This window comes from Miniopterus schreibersii, assembly GCF_964146895.1.
Source record: "Miniopterus schreibersii genome assembly, chromosome: 9".
In the NCBI taxonomy this organism is placed as follows: domain Eukaryota; kingdom Metazoa; phylum Chordata; class Mammalia; order Chiroptera; family Miniopteridae; genus Miniopterus; species Miniopterus schreibersii.
The window spans coordinates 21467123-21488358 of NC_138118.1; the positions used below are offsets into that span (position 1 = coordinate 21467123).

General features: G+C 35.4%; 1 protein-coding gene across 7 annotated transcripts in view; it reads left to right on the plus strand.

The window, feature by feature from the left end:
- Positions 1 to 21236, plus strand: part of CADPS2 (calcium dependent secretion activator 2) — a 536766-nt gene that overhangs the window by 340716 nt on the left and 174814 nt on the right. For all 7 annotated transcript variants that reach the window (XM_081147044.1, XM_081147045.1, XM_081147046.1 and 4 more), the window contains exon 9: positions 2000 to 2066. In XM_081147044.1, the coding sequence (XP_081003170.1) occupies positions 2000 to 2066 (67 nt within the window). The remainder of the gene's footprint in view (positions 1 to 1999; positions 2067 to 21236) is intronic.

The window sequence follows — 21236 nt, forward strand, 5'->3', positions numbered from 1 at the left end:
AGGGGACCTCAGGAGGACAGAGTGAACAGGTGAGGACAGTGGTGGTAGATGCCTGTCAGTTACTAAGTGACTAATCTGCCCTGATGATACAGTGTCAAGGGTATTGTGAGAGCCAAATACAAGTTTACCCAACACTTCAGCTAGCTGATGTGTCTGAAAGAGAATATATAATTGACTTGGGCAGTGTGAGTGATACTTTCTAGTGCAGGAGCCTAGTTTTTATTTGGACTTTTAATAACTTCATGTTATTTTGTTTGTTTGATTCTGAAAATTTATAAAATACAGAGAATAAAGAAGGAAACTTGAATCATCTATAACCCCACCACTCAAAGATAACTATTACTAATATTTTCAAATATTTTTTTCATATATATGTGTGTGTATATATATATATCTGTATGTATGTGTGTGTGTGTTTATAATGTTTTACAATTACCAAACCATTACGCATATTTGCAGTTTTGAATCTGCTCTTTTCAAATAACATTCTATAGTGAGATATTCTTTATGTTGCTAATTTTATCAAAGATATAATCTCAGTGGCAGCATGATATTTCTTTCTATGCATATGACAACATTTATTAAATAACTCACCTACTGTTGGACACTTAAGTTATGTTTTCAATAATATAAACACTGTTCTGTGTATCTATGTTGTATACATCTGTTTGTGCATAGCTAAGTATTTCCCTAATAAATTCCAGGATGAAAAACGGGGACTGTTTAAACATATTGGCATGTGAACCTGCAGATAGATGATCTTAGGTTACCCTGTACTAATAGTGAATCCTGCCCATTTCAACATAACTTAGCCAACATCCCCTATTACTTTTTAAAAGGGACAAAAGTATGTTTGCTTTGTTTTACATGAGAGAATTCTTTTAACAAGACAGAAACTAAAAGTTCAAGCCACAATTTTAGTTCCAATAAGTTGTGAAAGTCTAGAGACTATAAGCCCTTAAATAAACTATTAGCTGTACTGCTTTTTTGTTACTCAGAACTGTGTATAAATTGAGTTAGTTTGAAAAGCATCTACAATGTTAAACCTTCACTTCAGAAAAAGAGATTGTGATAAAACATTGAAAAAGCTTACTTTAATTTAAAAATTAGGCCTCTATTTGTCATATTTCAAACTTCTAACAGTGTTTTCTACTTTTATAGGAGGTGTGTGTGTAGTTTCCTGGTATAATTTTAAAATAGCTCTCCATGACATACTCACAATTGATTAATTTTTAATTTCTTCCTTTCCCTCCATACTTAAGCTTACATCTGTATATTCAGTAAGAACAAAAGTTCTATTTTCAAATGATTGACTACTTTAATCATTTTAATTCACATTACTAATAGCATTGCAGAGTTAAACAAAAGCCGTGGTTGAAATTATGTTAAATTGCACTGTGTCACCTTCATTATTATCAGAATTTGGTAGTTAGGAAATTTGCAGCAAGGTGCTTCCATCAACCAGGTAAACCCCCAAATTATGGGGCTGGCACGGATCTTAGAATATCAGCAAATCCTATCCTTTTACTTGGCAATTGAAGAAATGGAAGCTGGGATTGGTGCAGGCACATTTCTTGGTCACTCAGCTGAACAGTGACCCTTTCCTTTACTCTGCCTTGTGCCACTTGGGCCACACTGACAACTGAAACACTTAGTTCTCTAGTCTCAACCCATAGCCTCCGTCTCTCCTAAGAAGTACGTAGAAGAATTAAGTTCCTGCCGGTTCCCTGATTATCCTTCCTAACTCCAACTTCATTCAATTTGTGGTGTGAACTAATAAATTGATAAGCTACGTAAATCAGCTGCCTTTCAAGAACCTAGAATAGGACCAGTCATTTTGTGACACAGAAGCTGTGTGTTGTCTCAGATCCAAGTGAGCATAACTTTGCCGTTAGCAGGCTGGTCTCAAAAATAAATACCCGTGGAAGAAATATGATGACATAGGACCACAACATGACTCATGTAAAGTGTTCTTATGCTTGTTTGTTTTTCTTACCAGGTATCTGTATGCCCTTGGACAGAAGGTTTGGAAAAGATGGAAAAAGCGTTACTTTGTTCTTGTTCAGGTTAGTAAAATTGTTTCTCTGTTACTTAATCACTCTAAGAGGGTAGTTCTCAAACTTGTCTTTTTGTGAGTTATATCTACCAATATTCACTGTATTAGAAATTAAATTTGAAAAAAATGTTTAATATTTAATTCATTTTAAAATAAAAGTAAGTTCATTACATGATAACACAAATTACATTTTAATATACAACTGTTTTTCGAACCAAACTATTTAGTGAAATGAGTAGCATTCTTTTACACTTTTGTACATCTCCTTAGTGTCTGGTTTAATAGAAAGCAGCTGTATTTTTATATCAGCTCCTACATTCAGTCTGTTGAATATAAGGTCACATTTAGCTTCTGGAAGACTCCACCGTACACTCATGAGAGAATAATTGTGAAAAAGGCAGAGGATGTCTGAATATTATAAAAATAGTTTTGACCTCACAGATCCCCTGAAAAGATCTTGAAGATCTTCAGGATTACAAGATGATAGCATGAGTACTAATGTATCATTCTGATATTTTAAAGATAAACATAATACATAAAAGCACTAATTTTTATACAAATACTCCATATATATATCTCACTTATTCACATAATTGTGTCTTTAAATCACCTTGACTGGTAGATCTGTTTGTACCACATGGGATTCTGAGTGTGGACAGTGGCTGGAATACACGGTTTGGCTGACTCTTGTGTGGATTTCCTTTTTTTCTTTTTGAATCATGGATAACATTTGCTCGTAGAATATTCTCAGTAAGTTAAATTTACATTAAAGAATAACTTTATAGATAGTAGTCATTTTGTTCTTTGATAAACCAAGCTACTTTATTCCCAGTGGGGAACACATAGAAAGGCTCATTCTTGGAATTCTTAACAGAAAACACTCTGTAAAGTCTCATTGATCCCTGCCCACGCATCATGCAAGAGTAAATGACGAAAATCAGAATTATATGGTGAAACGCCAAGGAGGAAAACTGTCATTTGCTATTTTCTAGAAATATGTCCATCTATGAATTAATTACTGAATAAATCATGTGCCATAATGGCATGGGAATTTCATGAAAAGTATAAAAATTTAGTCAAAAATAGTTGTATTTACACGGCAAACAGCCAGTCTTTCCTTTTTTCATGGCTAAAATGTAGATGTTTCTTATGTGATTAGAACCAGTATTTGATAAGCTAATTTAATCAAAGATATACACACACGTGCACACACATGGGCAGTCTTTTGATATAAAGCCCAAGCATTTGCTTCAAGTAAGGGCCCTGTTTGAAGTTCTTGGCGATCTTTCCTCCAAAACCACACTCGTAAGTCTTCTTTGGTGCATAAGTTTAATTTCTTTACATTGGCACAAAAACTGAAGTGCATTTACCAAGCAGTTTGAGTGAGATCTTTCTAGACATTTGTATTTTATTCCCATCTATAGGTGTCTTGCTCACATCTACCTTGACAAGTTTGTGTTGGTGACTTGTCTTTATCAAGTCTTTCTAAAGCATTCAACTGATTTTTCATAGAAACAGCAGCTTCTTTTTCATAGTGATATTTCATATGTTTATATAGAAACTTAATTCCATAATTTCAATACTTTATGTTACTGGCGTAAACAGGCCCAGCTGACTCTTAATAAGCATAGTTTTACAAGTAACTCATTATTTTTTTTTCCTTTTTTATGTAAGTCTTAATTTTTTAAGAGCAGCTTTAGGTTCAAAATTGAGAGAAAGGTACAGAGATTTCCCATATATCTCCTGCCCCCACACATGCATAGTCTCCCCTATTATCAACATCACTTGATACATTCATTACCAAGGGTGAACTGACATGGACACATCATAATTATCCTAAGTCAATAGTTTACATTACGGTTTACCCTTGGTGTTGTGCATTATATATATTTATATAAATGTATAATGACATGTATCCATCATTATAAAATATCATACGGAGTATTTTCACTGCTCTAAAAATCTGTGCTCTACCTATACATTCCTCCCCTTCCCGGGCAACCACTGGTCTTTTTTATTGTCTCCATAGTTTGCCTTTTCCAGAATGTCATATTGTTGGAATCATAAAGTATGTAGCCTTTTCAGATTAGATTATTTCCCTTAGTAGTATGCATTTAAGGTTTTTCCAGGGCTTGAAAGCTCATTTTTTTTAAAGTACTGAATAATATTCCATTGGTTGAATCACAGTTTATTTATTCACCTACTAAAAGACATCTTGGTTGTTTCCAAGTTTGGGAAATTATGAATAAAGTTGCTTTAAACATACACATGCAGATTTTTGTGTGTACATAAGTTTTCAACTCCTCTGGGTAAATACCAAGGAGCTCAATTGCTGCATTGTATTTATAGTGTTGTAAGAATGAATTGGAGAGTATTTATTGGAGCTTAGTTAAGGGACAGCAGGCTAAAAGAGTTTCTAATATACTGATTGTTTTAATAGGAAAATTAGGCTTTATTAGATCAGTCCTGATAGGTCAAATGTTCACCTTATGCTTTTGGCCAGGTAAAGTTCTAGGTAATTATTTACTCCTTACCTCATTTTCTAGCATATGATCCTAAGAATCAAAAGTTTCAGGACAAACCACTATACTATGATTGTCACTCCCTAAGAGGGTGTAGAAATAAAAGAATTAGAATACTTTGAGATGTCATTGAGACCATTAACAGTATCTTTGGGGAGCTAGAAAGTTCTCCCAGTAACAAAAATACGTTTAACATTTTAAAGGCAAAATTCAGTTCAAACCAAATAGGTAAACCCATATACTCCACAATTAAAATTTAGAAAAAAATCACCAAACTCTAATGCATTCAGATTTATTCTAGCCGAGGTATCCTCTTAGAATTTGAAGTCATATTTCAGCATTATATCTTTATACAAAAACAGGTACATACATGCGCTCGCACAGAGAACCCCATATCCAAATGTATTACAATACAATGGCCTGTACTCTGGCATCTTTTTGAAATTTTAAATACAATATAGTCTTCCTTTCAATTCCAAAAGTATTGGGAAGACAAACGGAATGCACACATTTCAAATTCAAGATGGATATGTATGGAGTTTCAATGAAGAATGACCCACTGGGAAGAAACGGGTGGCTTTTATTTGTATTTTTAAAGACAGCTCTCATTCTACCAGCACACAGCTTGTAGGTCCATACCTGTGGGCTGCATTATTGAAAGGTGAAGGAGTCCTTTTTTCTAGGAAGGACAGTATACCCCTGCTGTGTCTGCTGCTGTCATCAGCAGAATGGTGCTCTGGTGATAATGTGAATCTCATCACCACTTGTGAGTGTGTATTATATGAGTGATATAGCTGGAGATCCACCATCAACCTAAGAATTTGTATCATAAAAATTGATTGAGAGGTTTGACCAGCTGTAAAATCATTGCTCAAAGTGAACACTCGAGGAGCTGCTGAGGTGAAAAGACTTTTCAAAGACTCTCACTAAACATTTAAATTAGATTTAAAATCGGAAAGTAAATTACTTATTAATGTGGAGCGTTTATTTAGCTTCTGAGAAAAATTAGTTTTGGTCCCATTTAGATTCTGAAGCCAGTAGAGTTTACAGTATTAAGTAGATTTTCATGTTTTTTAAGAGGCTGCATTTTTAAAATTGAGGTAAATTTGGGTTGATGCCAAATTGAAAGAAAACTAACTTTGAAGTATATATTTGAAATCTTACCAAAATTAAACTTATATACTGTATGTTTCTTATTTCTTATTTGTGCTTATTCAGTATTTTAGTATTAGATTTGGAGGATATCATGGTATAAAGTACTTATGACACTAATAAATTTTAGTTCATTAGTTCACTTTAATACAGTCATTTTATAGCTTTAAAATTCTCTTTGTATTTATGATTTAACCAAACTGAATTATTTCACATTTCTGTATTCTTTTAAGGCCTAGTCAAATAACTGTATGCCCCCAGGTATTGCATATTTTGTGGTAAATCAAAAATTTCTGAAGCACTCATCTATTAATACAGTAATTGCTATATTTAATATAATATTGCATAAGCAATTGTAGCAGACATTTATGTAAGGCACTTTCAACACATCTTATTTACTCCTCAGAAAAAGGTATTTTTGAGGGTAGGTATTATTATCCTCAGATAACAATAAAATTGATATACAAAGGGGTTTTATAATTTATCCAAAGTTAGTATGTGGTTAAGCAATCAATCCAGTCTTGTCAGACTTTAAAGCTCAAGCTCTCATTTCCTCTGTCATGATGCCATGATTAAACTGATGCACACAGCTACAGCTGATCTGAAGACAAATAGATATATGAATAATCACTGTGGATCATTAGTTTCATGAGGTGCAAAACAGTGTTACTATTACCGGAGAATTAAATTCCCCTGTCATTAGTGGGAATGAGGTTCTTGTGATATCTTCAGAAAATGAATTTTCTGAGATTCGCACAGGAGGATGGGATGTGGAAGAAGGCTTTATTTGCGTGAAGTTACATTTCTTGGGTTTCAAAATCCCCTGCCTCTTAAGCCAGTCCTGGAAAAGATGGAGTTGCGGTTCCAGCAGAGCTAGAAACAAGGTCAACGTCCAGAGCTTCCATTCCCTGTTGCAGCCAGGTGTAGTTCAGGATCCAAGCTGATTGAAGTCCATTAGTCCGTGTGTGGAGTCCAGTATGGCTGTGCACCATGTGAGCACAGGGGAGTGCGCCCCCTGCAACAGGTGTCCCAAGAGGGCCAGGCTCATATGCATACATGCAGGTTTCTCACACTTGCAATGGCCATGCCCATCCTGACCAATTACCTGTTCCCAGGTATGACTGGCAGACAGGTGGGCACCTTCCCACATCACTCAGACCTTTACTGGGCATGTGTCTAAACTGCCTTTGTCAGTCTCTCCCCCCATCAATCAGCAGGGAATAGGCTTGGAGAATGTTAAATGTAGCTTTTTGGCAAAGCTGTATCAATGGCATGCCTATATCTAGTTTTCCCTTCCCTCCTTTCCTGTTAAATAATCACCAGGTTATTACAACAACATCATTACTACATTAAAAAAATGGCCAGTGACTGATGGCGTAAAAAGTCCCGTGCCTCATGAAGGCCACTTACTGTGTGACATCACTAGAAACTGAAGTAGGCATCAGTTGTTTTGGCCCTGTATCAAAGTGTTCACTGCTTCTTGCTGACGTGTCAGAATCATGACTTGAAGTTGCTGCAAACAACAGCAGGCTATCAAGACGTAATGTTAATTACATATCAGCTGAGTTGGCACAGGATATAAATAGTCAGCCATGCCACTGAGTGATCTGGACCTGCTGCAAACATGAGAAGCACTCTTACTGAGACGCCATCAAAATCTGCTTTAAACTTAAAGGAGTGACTGCTGCAGCCTATTGCTACCTGAAACACTCAGCACACATGGAGATCCACCACAGCAGGCTGCTGTCACCTATTTGAGAACACCACTGCTGCACGAAATCATATGGTCTAGGTTGAGTCTTGGGGCATTAGCTGAGGTTGGCTTATGGTAAAGGGAAATGAACAGATGTATTGCTGCGTGATCAAGAAAGTCATGGGATAGTGGCTCTCTAGCTTTATCTTTAAATAGATTTATAATTGACAAACCCAGGACATGCTCAGTGTAGGATAAAATTAAACCATACAGAAGTATTTATGGTAGAAAATGGAAGGCCCCATCAGTACCCCTATCAGCTTTGCCACCTTATTCCAGTCCCCTTCCTAGAAGTAGCCACATAAACCATTGCTAGTAGAGTGGCCTTCTAAACGTTTATCCTTAATGTATTCATTTCATATATATTTCTTCTGTGAATGGGTTTGCTCCCCTTTAAAAGTATATCACAGACAAGTTGTCATGTCAATATATAAAAATTCACTTTATTATTTTAAATGGATAATTGGATTTCATAGTATAGTTTAACATAATTTATGTAATGGTTCCCTTCTTTTCACATTTAAGTTCCCTTTTTGAAAATAAACAATGCTCAATTTAAGAGCATTTTTATGACTCAAAAGAAACCAAATGCCCTTTGTAGTCAATCTCCATTTTCCCCTTCTCCAGCTCCAGGCAACCACAAATATACATTTTTTCTCTATAGATTTGCCTGTTCTGAACATTTCATGTAAATGAGACCATATAATATGTGATATGTTTTTTTTTTCCACTTTAACATATTTCCAAGGTTGATCCATGTTGTAGCATGTGTAAGCACTTTATTCCTTTTTTTGATAAAATAATATTCCATTGTATGAATATACCACATTTTGTTTATTCATTTATCAGTTGGTGGACATTTGGGTTGTTTCTACATTTTGGCTTCTATGAATAATGTTGCTATGAGCATTTGTCTACAAATTTGTGAATGGCCATATGATGGTTGTGCCACTCAATGAATATACTAAAGACTATAGATTTGTGCACTTTAAATGGTGAATTGTATGGCATTGGAATCATACCTCAATAAAGCTGTTACCAAAAAATACTACACTGACACACATATTTGTGGATAAAACATTTACACACACACACACACAGAGACTGATGGCTGGGCCATGGGAGGTCCAGTTGGGAAAGATGGTGACTTTGAGGCATAGACAAGAAGTCTGATTCTTGAGCTTTCTCTGAGAAGCCCTCATGGGCAGGTGAAAACACAACCAATAATGACTAATTAGATAGCTAACCATTGCTGAGAGTGTCTGTGAACTAGGCACTAAAAAAAAAAGTAAATATATTTAAAGAATGCTAGGATATAGATATATATAGAGAGAGATATAATACTTATATATTAAACTTTGTGTGTATCTGGGAGTATAGCTCTGGAAATGAAATCACAAGGCCAAAGGGCATGGATATCTATAATATGAAGCAAGAGTATAAGGCTTTAGATGACTCATCAGTGCTTAAATATTCAGCAAAACTTTCGTTGTTTTTTCACTTAAGTCATTTTTTTAAACTATATTTTTATTGATTTCAAAGAGAAAGGGAGAGGGGGAGAGAGAGAGAGAAACATCAATGAGAGAGTTATTGATCGGCTTCCCCCTGCACGTCCCCTGCTGGGGATGGATTGAGCCCACAACCCGGGCATGTGCCCTGACCAGGTATTGAACCACCATCACCTGGATTATAGGTCGATGCTCAACCACTGAGCCATGCTGTCTTAAGTCGTTTTTTATAATTAGTCAGTAGTCACTATCTGTCCAGTTGCATTTGTTTGTTTATCTTTTAAAATGCAGATCTCTAATATGCAAGAAAATTGAAAATCTGCTTGTGGGGCTATTTGGGGGAAAAATAGCAAAGGAAAACAACTTTTTCTTATTTCAGGTTTCATTTTTAAGATAACTTTTGCTTTGTGATAATTGGGTTTTCCATACGGGGAAAAAAGATAATGGCCCTATTTATTTATAAAATTTATTCTTGAACATTAACAAACTGAATGCATCTACTCTTCAAAATCCTTCTAAAATATATTTAAAATTGTCACTTACCTATACCTCAAGCGTTAAAATTATAAAAGAGAGAAGGTGGAGTGAGAATTGGGCTGGATTTGGTAAGAAGAACCTTATGTGAATCAGTCAGTGACCCCAATACAAAAATTATTCTCTTTTACCTATACATACCCTGTGCTCTCTTAAAACTTATGTTATTTTCATGTTTAGATTCCAGGAAAGTGTCTGACTCCTATTTTATAGCTCATACTTACATGAAAGAGCAAAGGGCCTATGCATGAGAATTGTACAATATTGTGAAGTTCGAATTAAATTTTAGTGAGCCTGGTTTTTTTTGAAAATTGTTTTGCAAGACTCCATTTTAAAATGCTATGTTTGTATACATTCATACATGTCTTCACCTATACATACATAGTGTGCCTACCACATAGTAAAGCTTAAGTAAATATCTGTTAAATAAATGAGTATCATCTTTAATTTGGGTTATTCCTCAAATCTCCCTTTGGAACATAATTTGACATATTTCTCATACTTGAACCAAAACCTAGGTATCGTCTTTGACACCTCTTTTTTCATTATTCCCACATCAATCAGAAAACACTGTTTGTAGCATAGAAATGTACACTTGAAGCATATATGATCCTATTAACCAATGTCACCCCAATAAATTTAACTTAAATTATGGCTACCAACAAGGCATGAATGAGGGGATACCAGACAGGGTGTTTCATCCAAAAATACCTGCTCAGCCAGCTATTAGTCCAACATTATTGAGCTTAACTTTATCTCTTGAAAGCTACCACAATTGTTTTAAAACACATATTTCAAAAAGTAGAAAGAAAGTTACTGAGGAGGACAGGGACACACATAGAATACAGTAAGTTCAGTTCAAACTAAAACTTTGGTGAGGCTACTGTGAGGCTTTAAGAAAGATTTTGGTGTAAGATTCTTCTGATGGGAGGCCAGTAGCATCTACTTTTAATGCCAGGGACAATACATTAGCATCTTCACATTTCACATTTCTCTTTATTTATTCCTGTGTTATCAGTGTACCAAGCTTTAAGGGTAAGTCACAAAGTTATCTCTCACTTTGCCCATTGTTTGTTTGAGTTGCAGTTGGAAATAGATTTCAGATTAAGATTTACTTTGTGCCTGTGTTTAAAATTATTTCTTTGATCTGAGTCATACTCGATTTTGGGCCATCAGTGGTTTATAGGCAAACTTCTTACTTATATCTCTGGGTGCTTTGTTTTAACAACTACTTCGGGCATTTATAATGAGATAATTAAACTTTTAAACAAGATATTATGAAAATGTATTCAATATACGGGGAAATATCTATGCCTTGGCTTGTAAACTATACACAGTGAAGAGACTTTATTTTCTCTCAAAGTTCTTAGAACTATTTATAAACATAGTGATACTATAAGCTTATAACATAAATTTATAATTTTAAACTTAACTCATTAATTAGTGATGAAGACAAAAGTCAATTCTGAGAAAACAGAATTCGGAGAATCCTACAGAAATTTGTGATGTGCTTGACTTGCTTTGTTCATTTTTCTGTGATTCATCTTCCTCCTGCACATTAAAAGTATTCTCGGGGGTGGGGGGGAAGAAAACACTGTTTTATCTACAGCCAGAACAGTATCCCACTTAAACCCAGTTCTCTCCATCTCTCTGCTACCGTTCTAGCTGAAGCCACTGTCATCTTCACAGGACTCCTACGCCCTTCACTCGGGCTCCAGGTTCTCTGCTTCCACCTTCCCCCATTCTTCTCACAGCCTTCACATTACCAGAATAATCTATTTGAAGCATAACTCATGTTTTACCACTTTGCTGCTTAAATCCTTCCATGACTTCCCTTTACACTTAGAATATCCCCTGACCATCACCTAGAGAAGATCCCCTACATATTCTGACCCCTAGCTTCCTCTTTGAAGGGTCCTTCCTGTCACTGAGCAGGGCCTTTAACTTGTAATGTTCTTCACCCAGATAAATGGCTGTGCCAAGAATTGGAGTGTAGCATCTGCAAATCACCAGCCCCACTCTTCAAAGGAACCTCAAATGAATGCATAATACAGGCTTATTTTTTTTAATGTGATTTCTGTGCAAATCGGCCTTTGAATTAAGTCCCCTATTGTTGTTTGTTTGCTCGTTTTTAACCCATTCAAGGTTTGGCTACCTTGCTTTCATTTTCCCCATGCCTCGTCCATCATTCTAACTTCCCATTTTAGGTATCAGGTCACATGTCACCTCAAATGGGCCTTTTCGTCTTTCCAATCTAAAGAACCCCTTAAACTCCTGTCACCTTACCCTGCTTTATATTTTTCAGCGCGTTTATCTCTAATAAAAATTATTTTTTATTTATATATTTATTTTTCTTTACCCTTATTTCTTTACCCTTTCTAGAATATATGCTCCATGAAACTAAGGACATTGTCTTTCTTATAATCTACTGTGAATAGAAGCTACATATTTTTAAAATAAATGAATATATGTGAATAATTCTGAGCATTGTTTTAAAAAGACTGCCTTTTCTCTTTCTAATTTATATACACTGATTGCTAAATCTTTTTATGCCATTCAGTCAAGACAGTAAATATATATTCCCTTACATGCATCATGATCTTGAAGATATATTCATTTTCCTTGATTAAATTAAGCTCTGGGATTTTAAAAAAAATAACTCTAACAGCACCTTTGGCCTCTGCCAAGAGCATTTCCAGCTAAGGATTTTTAAGCCTTAATCTTTACTGAAATTAGATGGTGGCAGTTGCTAAGCTGCCAGCTGTTAACATGATCTCTGCAGTAAGAATATAACCTACTAACCTGAATGCTGTGGTCTCTAAACACTCGTAGTTAGCACTTAAACATGTGGACATGGACAGGTGTTGAACAGGTTGGCAATTGAAAACAAAATGGAAGGTTTCCCAGACCAGATGCAGACACCTCGTGGGACCTCAGCAACTTCAGTTAAGGTGCCCTGTCAAAGGTCGTGATGTCAGAACCTGACTTAATGCTGCTGTCCTCAGATTTATGTCAGTTTATATCCCCCAATTCTCAACAAATTCATTCTTTTTGGAATTATTGAGTGGATCGGGTTAAAGAAATTGAATGTTCATCATTGTTCTGTCTTTTGCTGAAAGGATTTTCAATTGCAATACAGTATATAAGCTTTATTCAGTAATATACAAGCTTAAAAGTGAAAGCAAATACTAAATCAGAATAGGTCAGACCACCTGTTCCTATCTAATCCCCTGGCATGTGGTGATGGGGCAGAGTGGGGGCCACAGAAAGTCTCCAGCTAGAAGCACAGGGAGCAGGGTGACACCCTGGTCCCTGTCATTTATCTTTCAGCAGAGCTTAGTTTAACTATTAATGCCAACCAATATTGATATTTTTTTCAGAATGTAACTGCTCCAGATTACCCTTAATCTGGATACCGGCTGGCAAAGGAGTAGCTGCAGGGTGTTAACACTATTCAGAAATTTCCCTTGGATCTGCACTACAGGCTCAGTGTAGGCTTTGCCTCAGGAGTGTGATTTCACATGAACTTGCAAAAGAAAAGGGCAAGTCAGAGTTCTTGGGAATACTAGGGGAATCCAACAAAGCATAAAATGCAGCATCATTTTATGGAAATAGGTAGTTGCTTCTGGAGCCAATGTGTTTGAAAGCCAAACTGTGCTTTTCCAGTTGTCTCCTGGGTCGGATTTCCTAATTGTCAGTGACAGCTTTGCTAGTCGTTGGTGTTTTGTTACTCTTCCAGCTGCACTCTCCGTTAAACTGGAGGCCCAGGTGTCTGTGATGGACAGATTCTGGATCTGTCTGGTGATTTTGAGATGTTAAAATTAACATAATATTAAAAGAAGAATGAAATAAAATGAATATTTAATACTTTATCATTTAAATCAACATGGCTTCAGAAAGTAAATGATTCCTCTAAAGCAGGGGTGGGGAACCTTTTTTCTGCCAAGGGCTATTTGGATATTAATAACATTATTCTCGGGCCATTCAAAAATCATCAGCTTAAAAATTATCTATGAACAAAGCGCCTAGATTTATTGAATTTCGAGTCCCACCTGCGGTTGCCTTGGCAGGGCCAGAGCAAATGATTTCGTCAGCAGTATACAGCCCATGGGCTGGACGTCCCCCACCCCTGGGAGTCTGAAGCTACAGGGGTTTTTTTGTTTGGGGTTTTTTAAATTAGTATCTCCAAAGATCTTGAAATTGGCACTAAAAAATTTTATCAGTCATATTAAGAAATAATTGTAGCCCTAGCTGGTTTGGCTCAGTGGTTAGAGCAAAGGCCCGCAGACTGAAGGGTCCCAGGTTTGATTTCAGCCAAGAGCATGTACCTTGGTTGCAGGCTCGATCCCCAGTCCCTGTGGGGCGTGTGCAGGAGGCAACCAGTCTATGTGTCTCTCTCACATCAGTGTTTCTCTCTCTCTGTCTCTTTCTCTCGCTCTCCCTTCCATTCTCTCTGAAAAGCAATGGAAAAAGATATCCTCAGTGAGGATTAAAAAAAAAAACTTAAAAAAGGAAAACAAATAATTATATTATTTAAAGCTAACTGGAAATACAATACTTAAAAATAAAGCATAACGTAGCAGCTGGACCTTGTGTTGAAGTTATATAAAGAAAAAAGCAACATTGATGTATTTTACACTGCATGTAAAAAAAAAAAGTAGCCTTTTGACAGGGAACATTTAAGGCTAGATATTAAATAGCAAGCAGATTTTTAGCATTTTTAGGTGGGTTTTACCTGTCAAATATAGATTTTTAATGCATGACAACATATGAATATAATTTATGTAAAGAGCTTTAGAGATCAGTTATTTTTTGTTTTGAGAGAATGATAAGTTTAAATATATATTGAAATATATATATTCAAGATCATGTCCATTAGGAATAGAGGGGATAATATCTAAAGCTACATGTAGAGGCATCTCTACTTCTCTCTTAGTTTCTTGTTCATTTATGTATTCATTCAACAAGTATCTTCAACAACATAGTCACTGTGTTCTTAGTGGAAAGAGACAAACTAAGAGAGAGGGGAGAAAGAGAGAGAACCAAGTGAGGAGACAGAAGGCCAGACAGGAAAAAACAGTCCTCGGGTCATCCACAGAAAAAAACCACATGGCCGGAAACCAGTTCAATTCCCAAATCAGTCAGGTGCCTTCGCTGTGTTACAGCAACAAACTGCCTCTAACCCAAAATGAAATGACTCTTGGAAGACACAAAGGATAGGGTGAGAAAAGGATGGTCCCTGACAACTGGGTTTGATTTATTGGGAGACGACTGCGTAACAGTCAAGCACTGTGCTAGGTGCTCTATGTCAGTCATCTCTAATTCTCTCGAAACCCGGTAAGATGCGTTACTGTTGTCTCTGTGTCACAGAAAATCAAAATTAAGTATATGGGGTTAAAGGGATTTGCCCCAGGTCCTGTCAAAGATTAGCTGGAAAGAGTAAGGATAAGTAATTGAGGGGGAAATGAATTGGGGCTTACATCTGAAACGACAAGACTCATTTATTAAACCTGGCTTATCCCCCTTCACTTCCAATTGAAATACCTTAATATGATTGTCTTCAGAGAGCCCTTTTCTGGCTACATGATTGAAAATAAACCCACTTCAGTGTGATTCTCTTTACTGTGCTTGTGCTTTATTTTTCTTCACAACAACTCACCACCAAAAATTGTTTTAGATACTTTTTTATTTGTAATTCAGTCTTCTCCATTCTCACTTTGTGAGATTGATTTTTTTTCCTATCTTTTTTTTTTCCTGATTCTTATGCTGGGAGTGGTATTGTTGTATCCTCAAGGCCTAGAAAATATTGCTGTAGATGCTCAGTAAATATTTGTTGAATGAATCAATAAGAAAGGGGGGGGGTATCCATAAGAACATAGGGGAAGATATGAAAATTGTAAATGCACATGAAACTAAAGCTTGTTATTTACCATCCTGGCTAGTAAGCAGTGGAGGTCCAATTTCCATATCTCTACAATATGACAAGAAAGGACCAGACATGTCTTCCTAAAACACCAGATAGGAAGGAGCACTCACATTAGTTTTTAAACTATTTTGCTAATATGTCCCTTAAAATAATTTTTTACAACTATAGAACTTTGTAAGCTTTTCATCATAAATTTAAATAGTTGGAATGGATGCAAGTTCAAAAATAAAAATATTAAATCAATCGTAAATATGCCAATGGAATCTAAATACTGTTGTGACTTTATATTCACCTATAGCCGTTGCAAATTGAATATTATTAGCTTTTTCTCCATGAATTCTTGTTTCCATTGTTCTTACTCAACAGAATTTTATTCTTAGGAAATAAGTATTATACTTCAAAATCATCTTGATCACACCATCATGCTTCTCTGCAATTTAAGAAAGTCTAAAAAATTAGACTAAAACATAGAGCCCTCTTATGTTGAAGTCCTAACCCCCAGTACTTCAGAATGTGACCTTATTTGACAATAGTGTTGTTACTGGTATAATTAAGGTGAGGTCATACAGGAGAAGCCTGGGCCCCTAAGCCAGTATGGCTGGTCCCTCATAAAAAAGAAGGAATTGGGGAACAGAATGTGTACAGAGAGAATGCCAGCTGAGATGAATTCAGAGGTGAAGCCGAGGAATGCCCCAAATTGTCAGCAAACCACTAGATGCCAGGAGAGGGGCAAGAAACAGATTCTCCCTCACAGTGATCAGAAGGAACCAACCCTGCAGACACTTTGATTGTAAACTTCTAGCCTTCAGAATTGCAAGACAACAAATTTCTGTTGTTTAAGCCAGATAAATAAATAAACCAGAGAACAGAGGTATCAGGCATAAACAATGACAAAGGAAAGACAAAAAGCCCTTTCCCTAAAATAGCTTTGTCATTAGCCCTTTTTATGCTAAACATTCAGATTTTTTCTCTTGCCCTCTTTGAACAAACAGAATCACTCAAACTACCTCATCTGATGAAAAATAACAGTGTAATAAAAGCTCCTTCAACCAAAAGGCTTTAAGTATTAAAAATTTGTTTTAAATTGAAGTATAATTGCAATTATGAGTAGCACACAACTGATAAAGTACATAAATATATGACATTTTGAAAACAATCATTAACAAAATTTATTGGAAATGCCTGTCTGTAAATGAGTATTATTCTAGAATGAGAGTTTCACATTAATTTCTTAAAAAAACACACACATTATTTTAAAGATGTAAGCATGGTCTCACCTAAATAAGTAAGCAGAAACAGAAGCTTTTTTCACAGTTGTACCACTCAGTTTCTCAAATGTATTTTTAACTCTTGAGTTAGGTGCCCCAAACACATAGTGATGTATCATAAAAATTAGTTTTAATATTCTGTCATTTAAAATATGAAAACTATGTAACTTTGTAAACATTTTGTTTTGCCTCTGAATGTAGAGAATCCCACAGTTGCAACAGGAACAGTTCCCATCCACTTCGCTCTCTGAATGCCTGCTAGAAAACAAAATTAGGTTAGGGAGAGCTGTTTATTTCTACTTGCTCTCCAGTCTCATACTGAAGAGGTAGATTCTGTCAGTACTCTAGTGGGAGGCTAAGGGGGATCGATAAGGATTTCCTTTCATTTGGCAAATACCAGACCTTGAAAAATTGCTGTTCAAGGATAGATAAAAAGGGGGGTGTGGAACTGTGGAGACCTATGAAGAGATTCTCTAAAATTAAAATCAAGTACATTGATTTTATGTTTTTATTAGAAATATGGATTCTTGGAAAGTTCATGAAAATGAGTTGAGAGTTGGCTGAGATTAATAAAAGATCTGACAGAAATAAGGCAGTAAAATTTTTTTTAAAAAATGCAATTGATGTCCACATTTTAGGCAGTAAGGTATAGAATGAACACTGAATAAACTGACATCAGTAATGTAGAAGACAAGAGAAGCTCTAAACATCTGAAATGGAAACTTTCACAGTGGCAAATATTCAGGAAAGAAAGTAAATGTCCAACATACCAAAAAATCTGCTTATCTAAGTGGGAAGAGAAGAGGAGAAGGCAGATAAACAGCAGAAGAGCAAAAAAAAAGTAACATTTTCTAATATTTAAAAGAAATTAGTATTACTATAGAGACTTTCCATCTTTCAGAAAATTTAGTGAGAAGAAATCTTCATCCAAACATTTCTTCCAAAATGTTTTTTTTTTTAATTAAAAATATGTATGTTGCCTCAGATACCTCCTTAGCACTCAGCTGCGGAAGTGGATGGAGTTAGAGCTGTGGAGAACTGATGGGACATCAAAAAGTTGTTTATGGATAAAAGCACAGGAAAGATATGGGTGAAGATTCAAAAATTGTACAACTTGCCTTCCTGACAATATTTATAGTGGAACTACTGATATTTGAGAGATTGATGAGAATAGTATCTCAGAAATATGCAACTTAAAATCTAAAAGAATTAAAGAGAGTAATGGTAACAGATAGACACATGTAGCTGAATCTAAATTACTATTATCAAATATTTTAACTCAAACATAAACATGAAAAATGATTCCTAAAGTAAGTTAGAGACATATTAAATAATTAATTGTAACAATATGAAACCTAAACTCCAGATTTTGTCAAAGAAAATGGGTGGAGCAATAAACATTGGTTATATTCCTCAAGTTATATATGAAACAGTCAAAATAATTTTGTTTTTAATTGATGGAAAAAACATGGGGTCCGTTATTATAAGATATACCACAAACAAAAGGAAAATACGATATCATTAAATTCAGACCAAGTAAAATTTAAGAGATGTATTAAACACATCAAAGGATTATAATGTTATATTGATTAAAGACATAATCAGCAATTACTAAAAAATGGTGATTTATTGAATATGTACCTGTGAGAAAAAATAATACAAGGATTATGGCTCAAATTATTTGATATTCAATTTACTTTTCTTCCTGTCCCATACCCTTACTAGTCTTAGTAGCCTTTGGTTATAGATTATTACAGATATCTATATATCTTAGCTATCTTAAATAATAACTTTGCCAGAAATTGAAGTAATTGTCTTGTTATTTTGGAATACAATTGTTTCTAAGATTCAGAATGTGAATTATAAAATAATAGGTTATATTGGAAGGAATACCTAACTGGATTGAGGAGATTTGTATTCTAGGCTCAAGATGAGCATTTCCTTCTGGGGGACCTTGGGAAAGTCAGTTTCCTTATCTGTGAAATTGGGAGTTGAGATCATGATCTCAAGGGCCCAGAGCCCCCATTGCTCAATATCTGTATGTTTCAGGAAATAATCTTATGTTTTCTTTTCAGTGAAGCTTAGCTCTAAGTTAAGCTGTTTGTGGTTTAGTGAGATTTGAGTCCTCTAGATATATAGTCTCCAGTTTACAAATGTATTCTCTCAATATTTCCATCACATAATTTAAATCCATAGGTCTATCAATTGTAACAATATTTTAATCAATTAGTTGGGTTTTATTGATTAAATAAATACATTTGTAAAATGTTAAGACAGTACTATCAGAAAGTAAACCTATAATTTTGAGAAATTCAATCCCATGTATACCATTATATGATATATATCTTACATACATGTAAATAAATTTTGGAATAAAATTATACATTTTATTATGTTTCATTATAATTCCAAAATAGCTTACCATTTTTTCTGATCAGTTTTTAATTTGAAATACCTTCCTTTATTTTCCTTTTATTTACCTTTCTCTCTAAATAGAAATATATAAGATATAGAAAGATCTTATCACTTACATGAATCATGTATTTGAGAAGGTAAGAATTTCCTTTAAATGTGAATAATCCTCCCTAATTAGTTGTTTCCCAAATTAATTTTTGGTTCATTGTTTCCAATGAACTTGATTTTTCTTGAATTTTCTTGGAATTTTGATGGCTTTCTTGTGACTGATCTCATCATAGCTCTCTGTATATCCTGAAAGAGTAAGACCTGGTTTCTCCATGGCTCTTACAACTGTGCCAACCACATTGTGGAGTGTTTGACATTTTAAAAAATCAAATATTGCTGCCCTGTCCAGATCGTACAGTTGGTTGGAGCATCGTCCTGTACACCAAAAGGTTTCAGGTTAGATTCCCAGTCAGGGCACGTACCTAGGCTGCGAGTTCTAGCCCCGGTCGATGTTTCTCTCTCTCTCCCTCTTTCTCTCCCTTTCTCTCTCTCTCAAAATCAATAAAAACATATTTTTAAAAACTTAAAGCGTATAAATACACAAAAATTAATGATTAAAAAAGGCTGGATGATGGATATGTACATGTTAGGATATTGTACTTCTGTGTATGTTTGAAATATTTGATGTTTTAAAGATAACACTACATTAAATCACTTTATGAAAGAATCAGTGGGACTAAGTTAACTGTCCGTAAGTAAAAGAATGAGGTTTTTTTTTTTATAATAAATAATATAATGTAATGTTATTGTTTACTGCTCACCCTTCCCCCCAAGAAAACCTCCACCATCACCTTTTTACACAAGGAAACTGAAGCCTTCTTTAATAACAAACCCCTATGCGAACCACTGGGTTTCATCTGTAAGCCTTAGGCGTAGGCAGGTGAAAAAGTAAACTCCTTCACAGTCTGCGAAATGAAGAAAGAAAATAAAAACTTCACAGTAGCAGGAACCACAGGTGTCTCAAGTTATTAGTCTCACTCTTTCCAAACAAGGCTTTGTTTGTTTGTTTGTTTTCCAAAATGGAAGTAGCTATACTTTTTTTTTAATTTATTGTTGAAAGTATTACAGATGTCCCCTTTTTTTCCCTATTGATCCCATCCACCCCACCCCCAGGCCTTCCCCATACCAATGTGTCCATGGGTTATGCATATCTGCATATAAGTTCTTTGATTACCCTCTCCCCACCCACTCCCCTACTCCACCTTCCCTCTGAGATCCCTCAGTTTGTCCCGTGCTTCTGTGTCTCTGGATCTATTTTGTGCATCAGTTTATTTTGTTTATTATATTCGACATATGAGTGAGATCTTTCATATTCTTTGAAAAGACTCAAAACACTGAAAAGAATTTATAATGACCTATAATGTCACCATCTAATAATCACTATTACTATTTTAGTATGTATCCTTCTATTTATATGTGTACTGTTTACGATAAAATCATACTCTATATTTTTGTTTTTAACCTGTTCTTTATGTTATAACATATCTTAGAAATAGTTCCATGTTGAGAAAAGAAATGTCATATCTCCTTTAATGGCTGTGTAGCATTCACCTGTGTGGTCGTTCCATAAGGTATGTAAAGCACTGCTGGTGTTTCTTATATGCAGTGCCGCAGTGAGCACAGTGCACATGCATCTCTGAATACTTGTCCATTGTTTCCTTGGTATCAGTCAAAGTTCTCCAGACAGGCCAGCCTGCAGGCTGGAAACTCAAGCAGGAGCTTATGCTGCAGGACTCCTCTTCTCTAGGTAACCTCAGTTTTTGCTCTTAGTCCCTTAATCATTTTTTCTTTCATAATTAGCTCTTTTGAGCCCTCTTTAAGTAATGTTTGTCTATTGAGAGATGTTCTGATGTTTCCCTAGTTTCATTTCATGTTTAAACGTGGAAAGAGATATGATTCACAATAACCAAATTGTTTTCCATGGGATCCTGTGTTGTAGCATATTTTGATATTTATTAATCCATCAAACTTTCTTTTCTCCTGCTGAGAACAGCACCTCCCCTATTTGGAGGGAACTTCTAAGGGCCTGCCTATTGTAGCATGTGAGCTCTTGA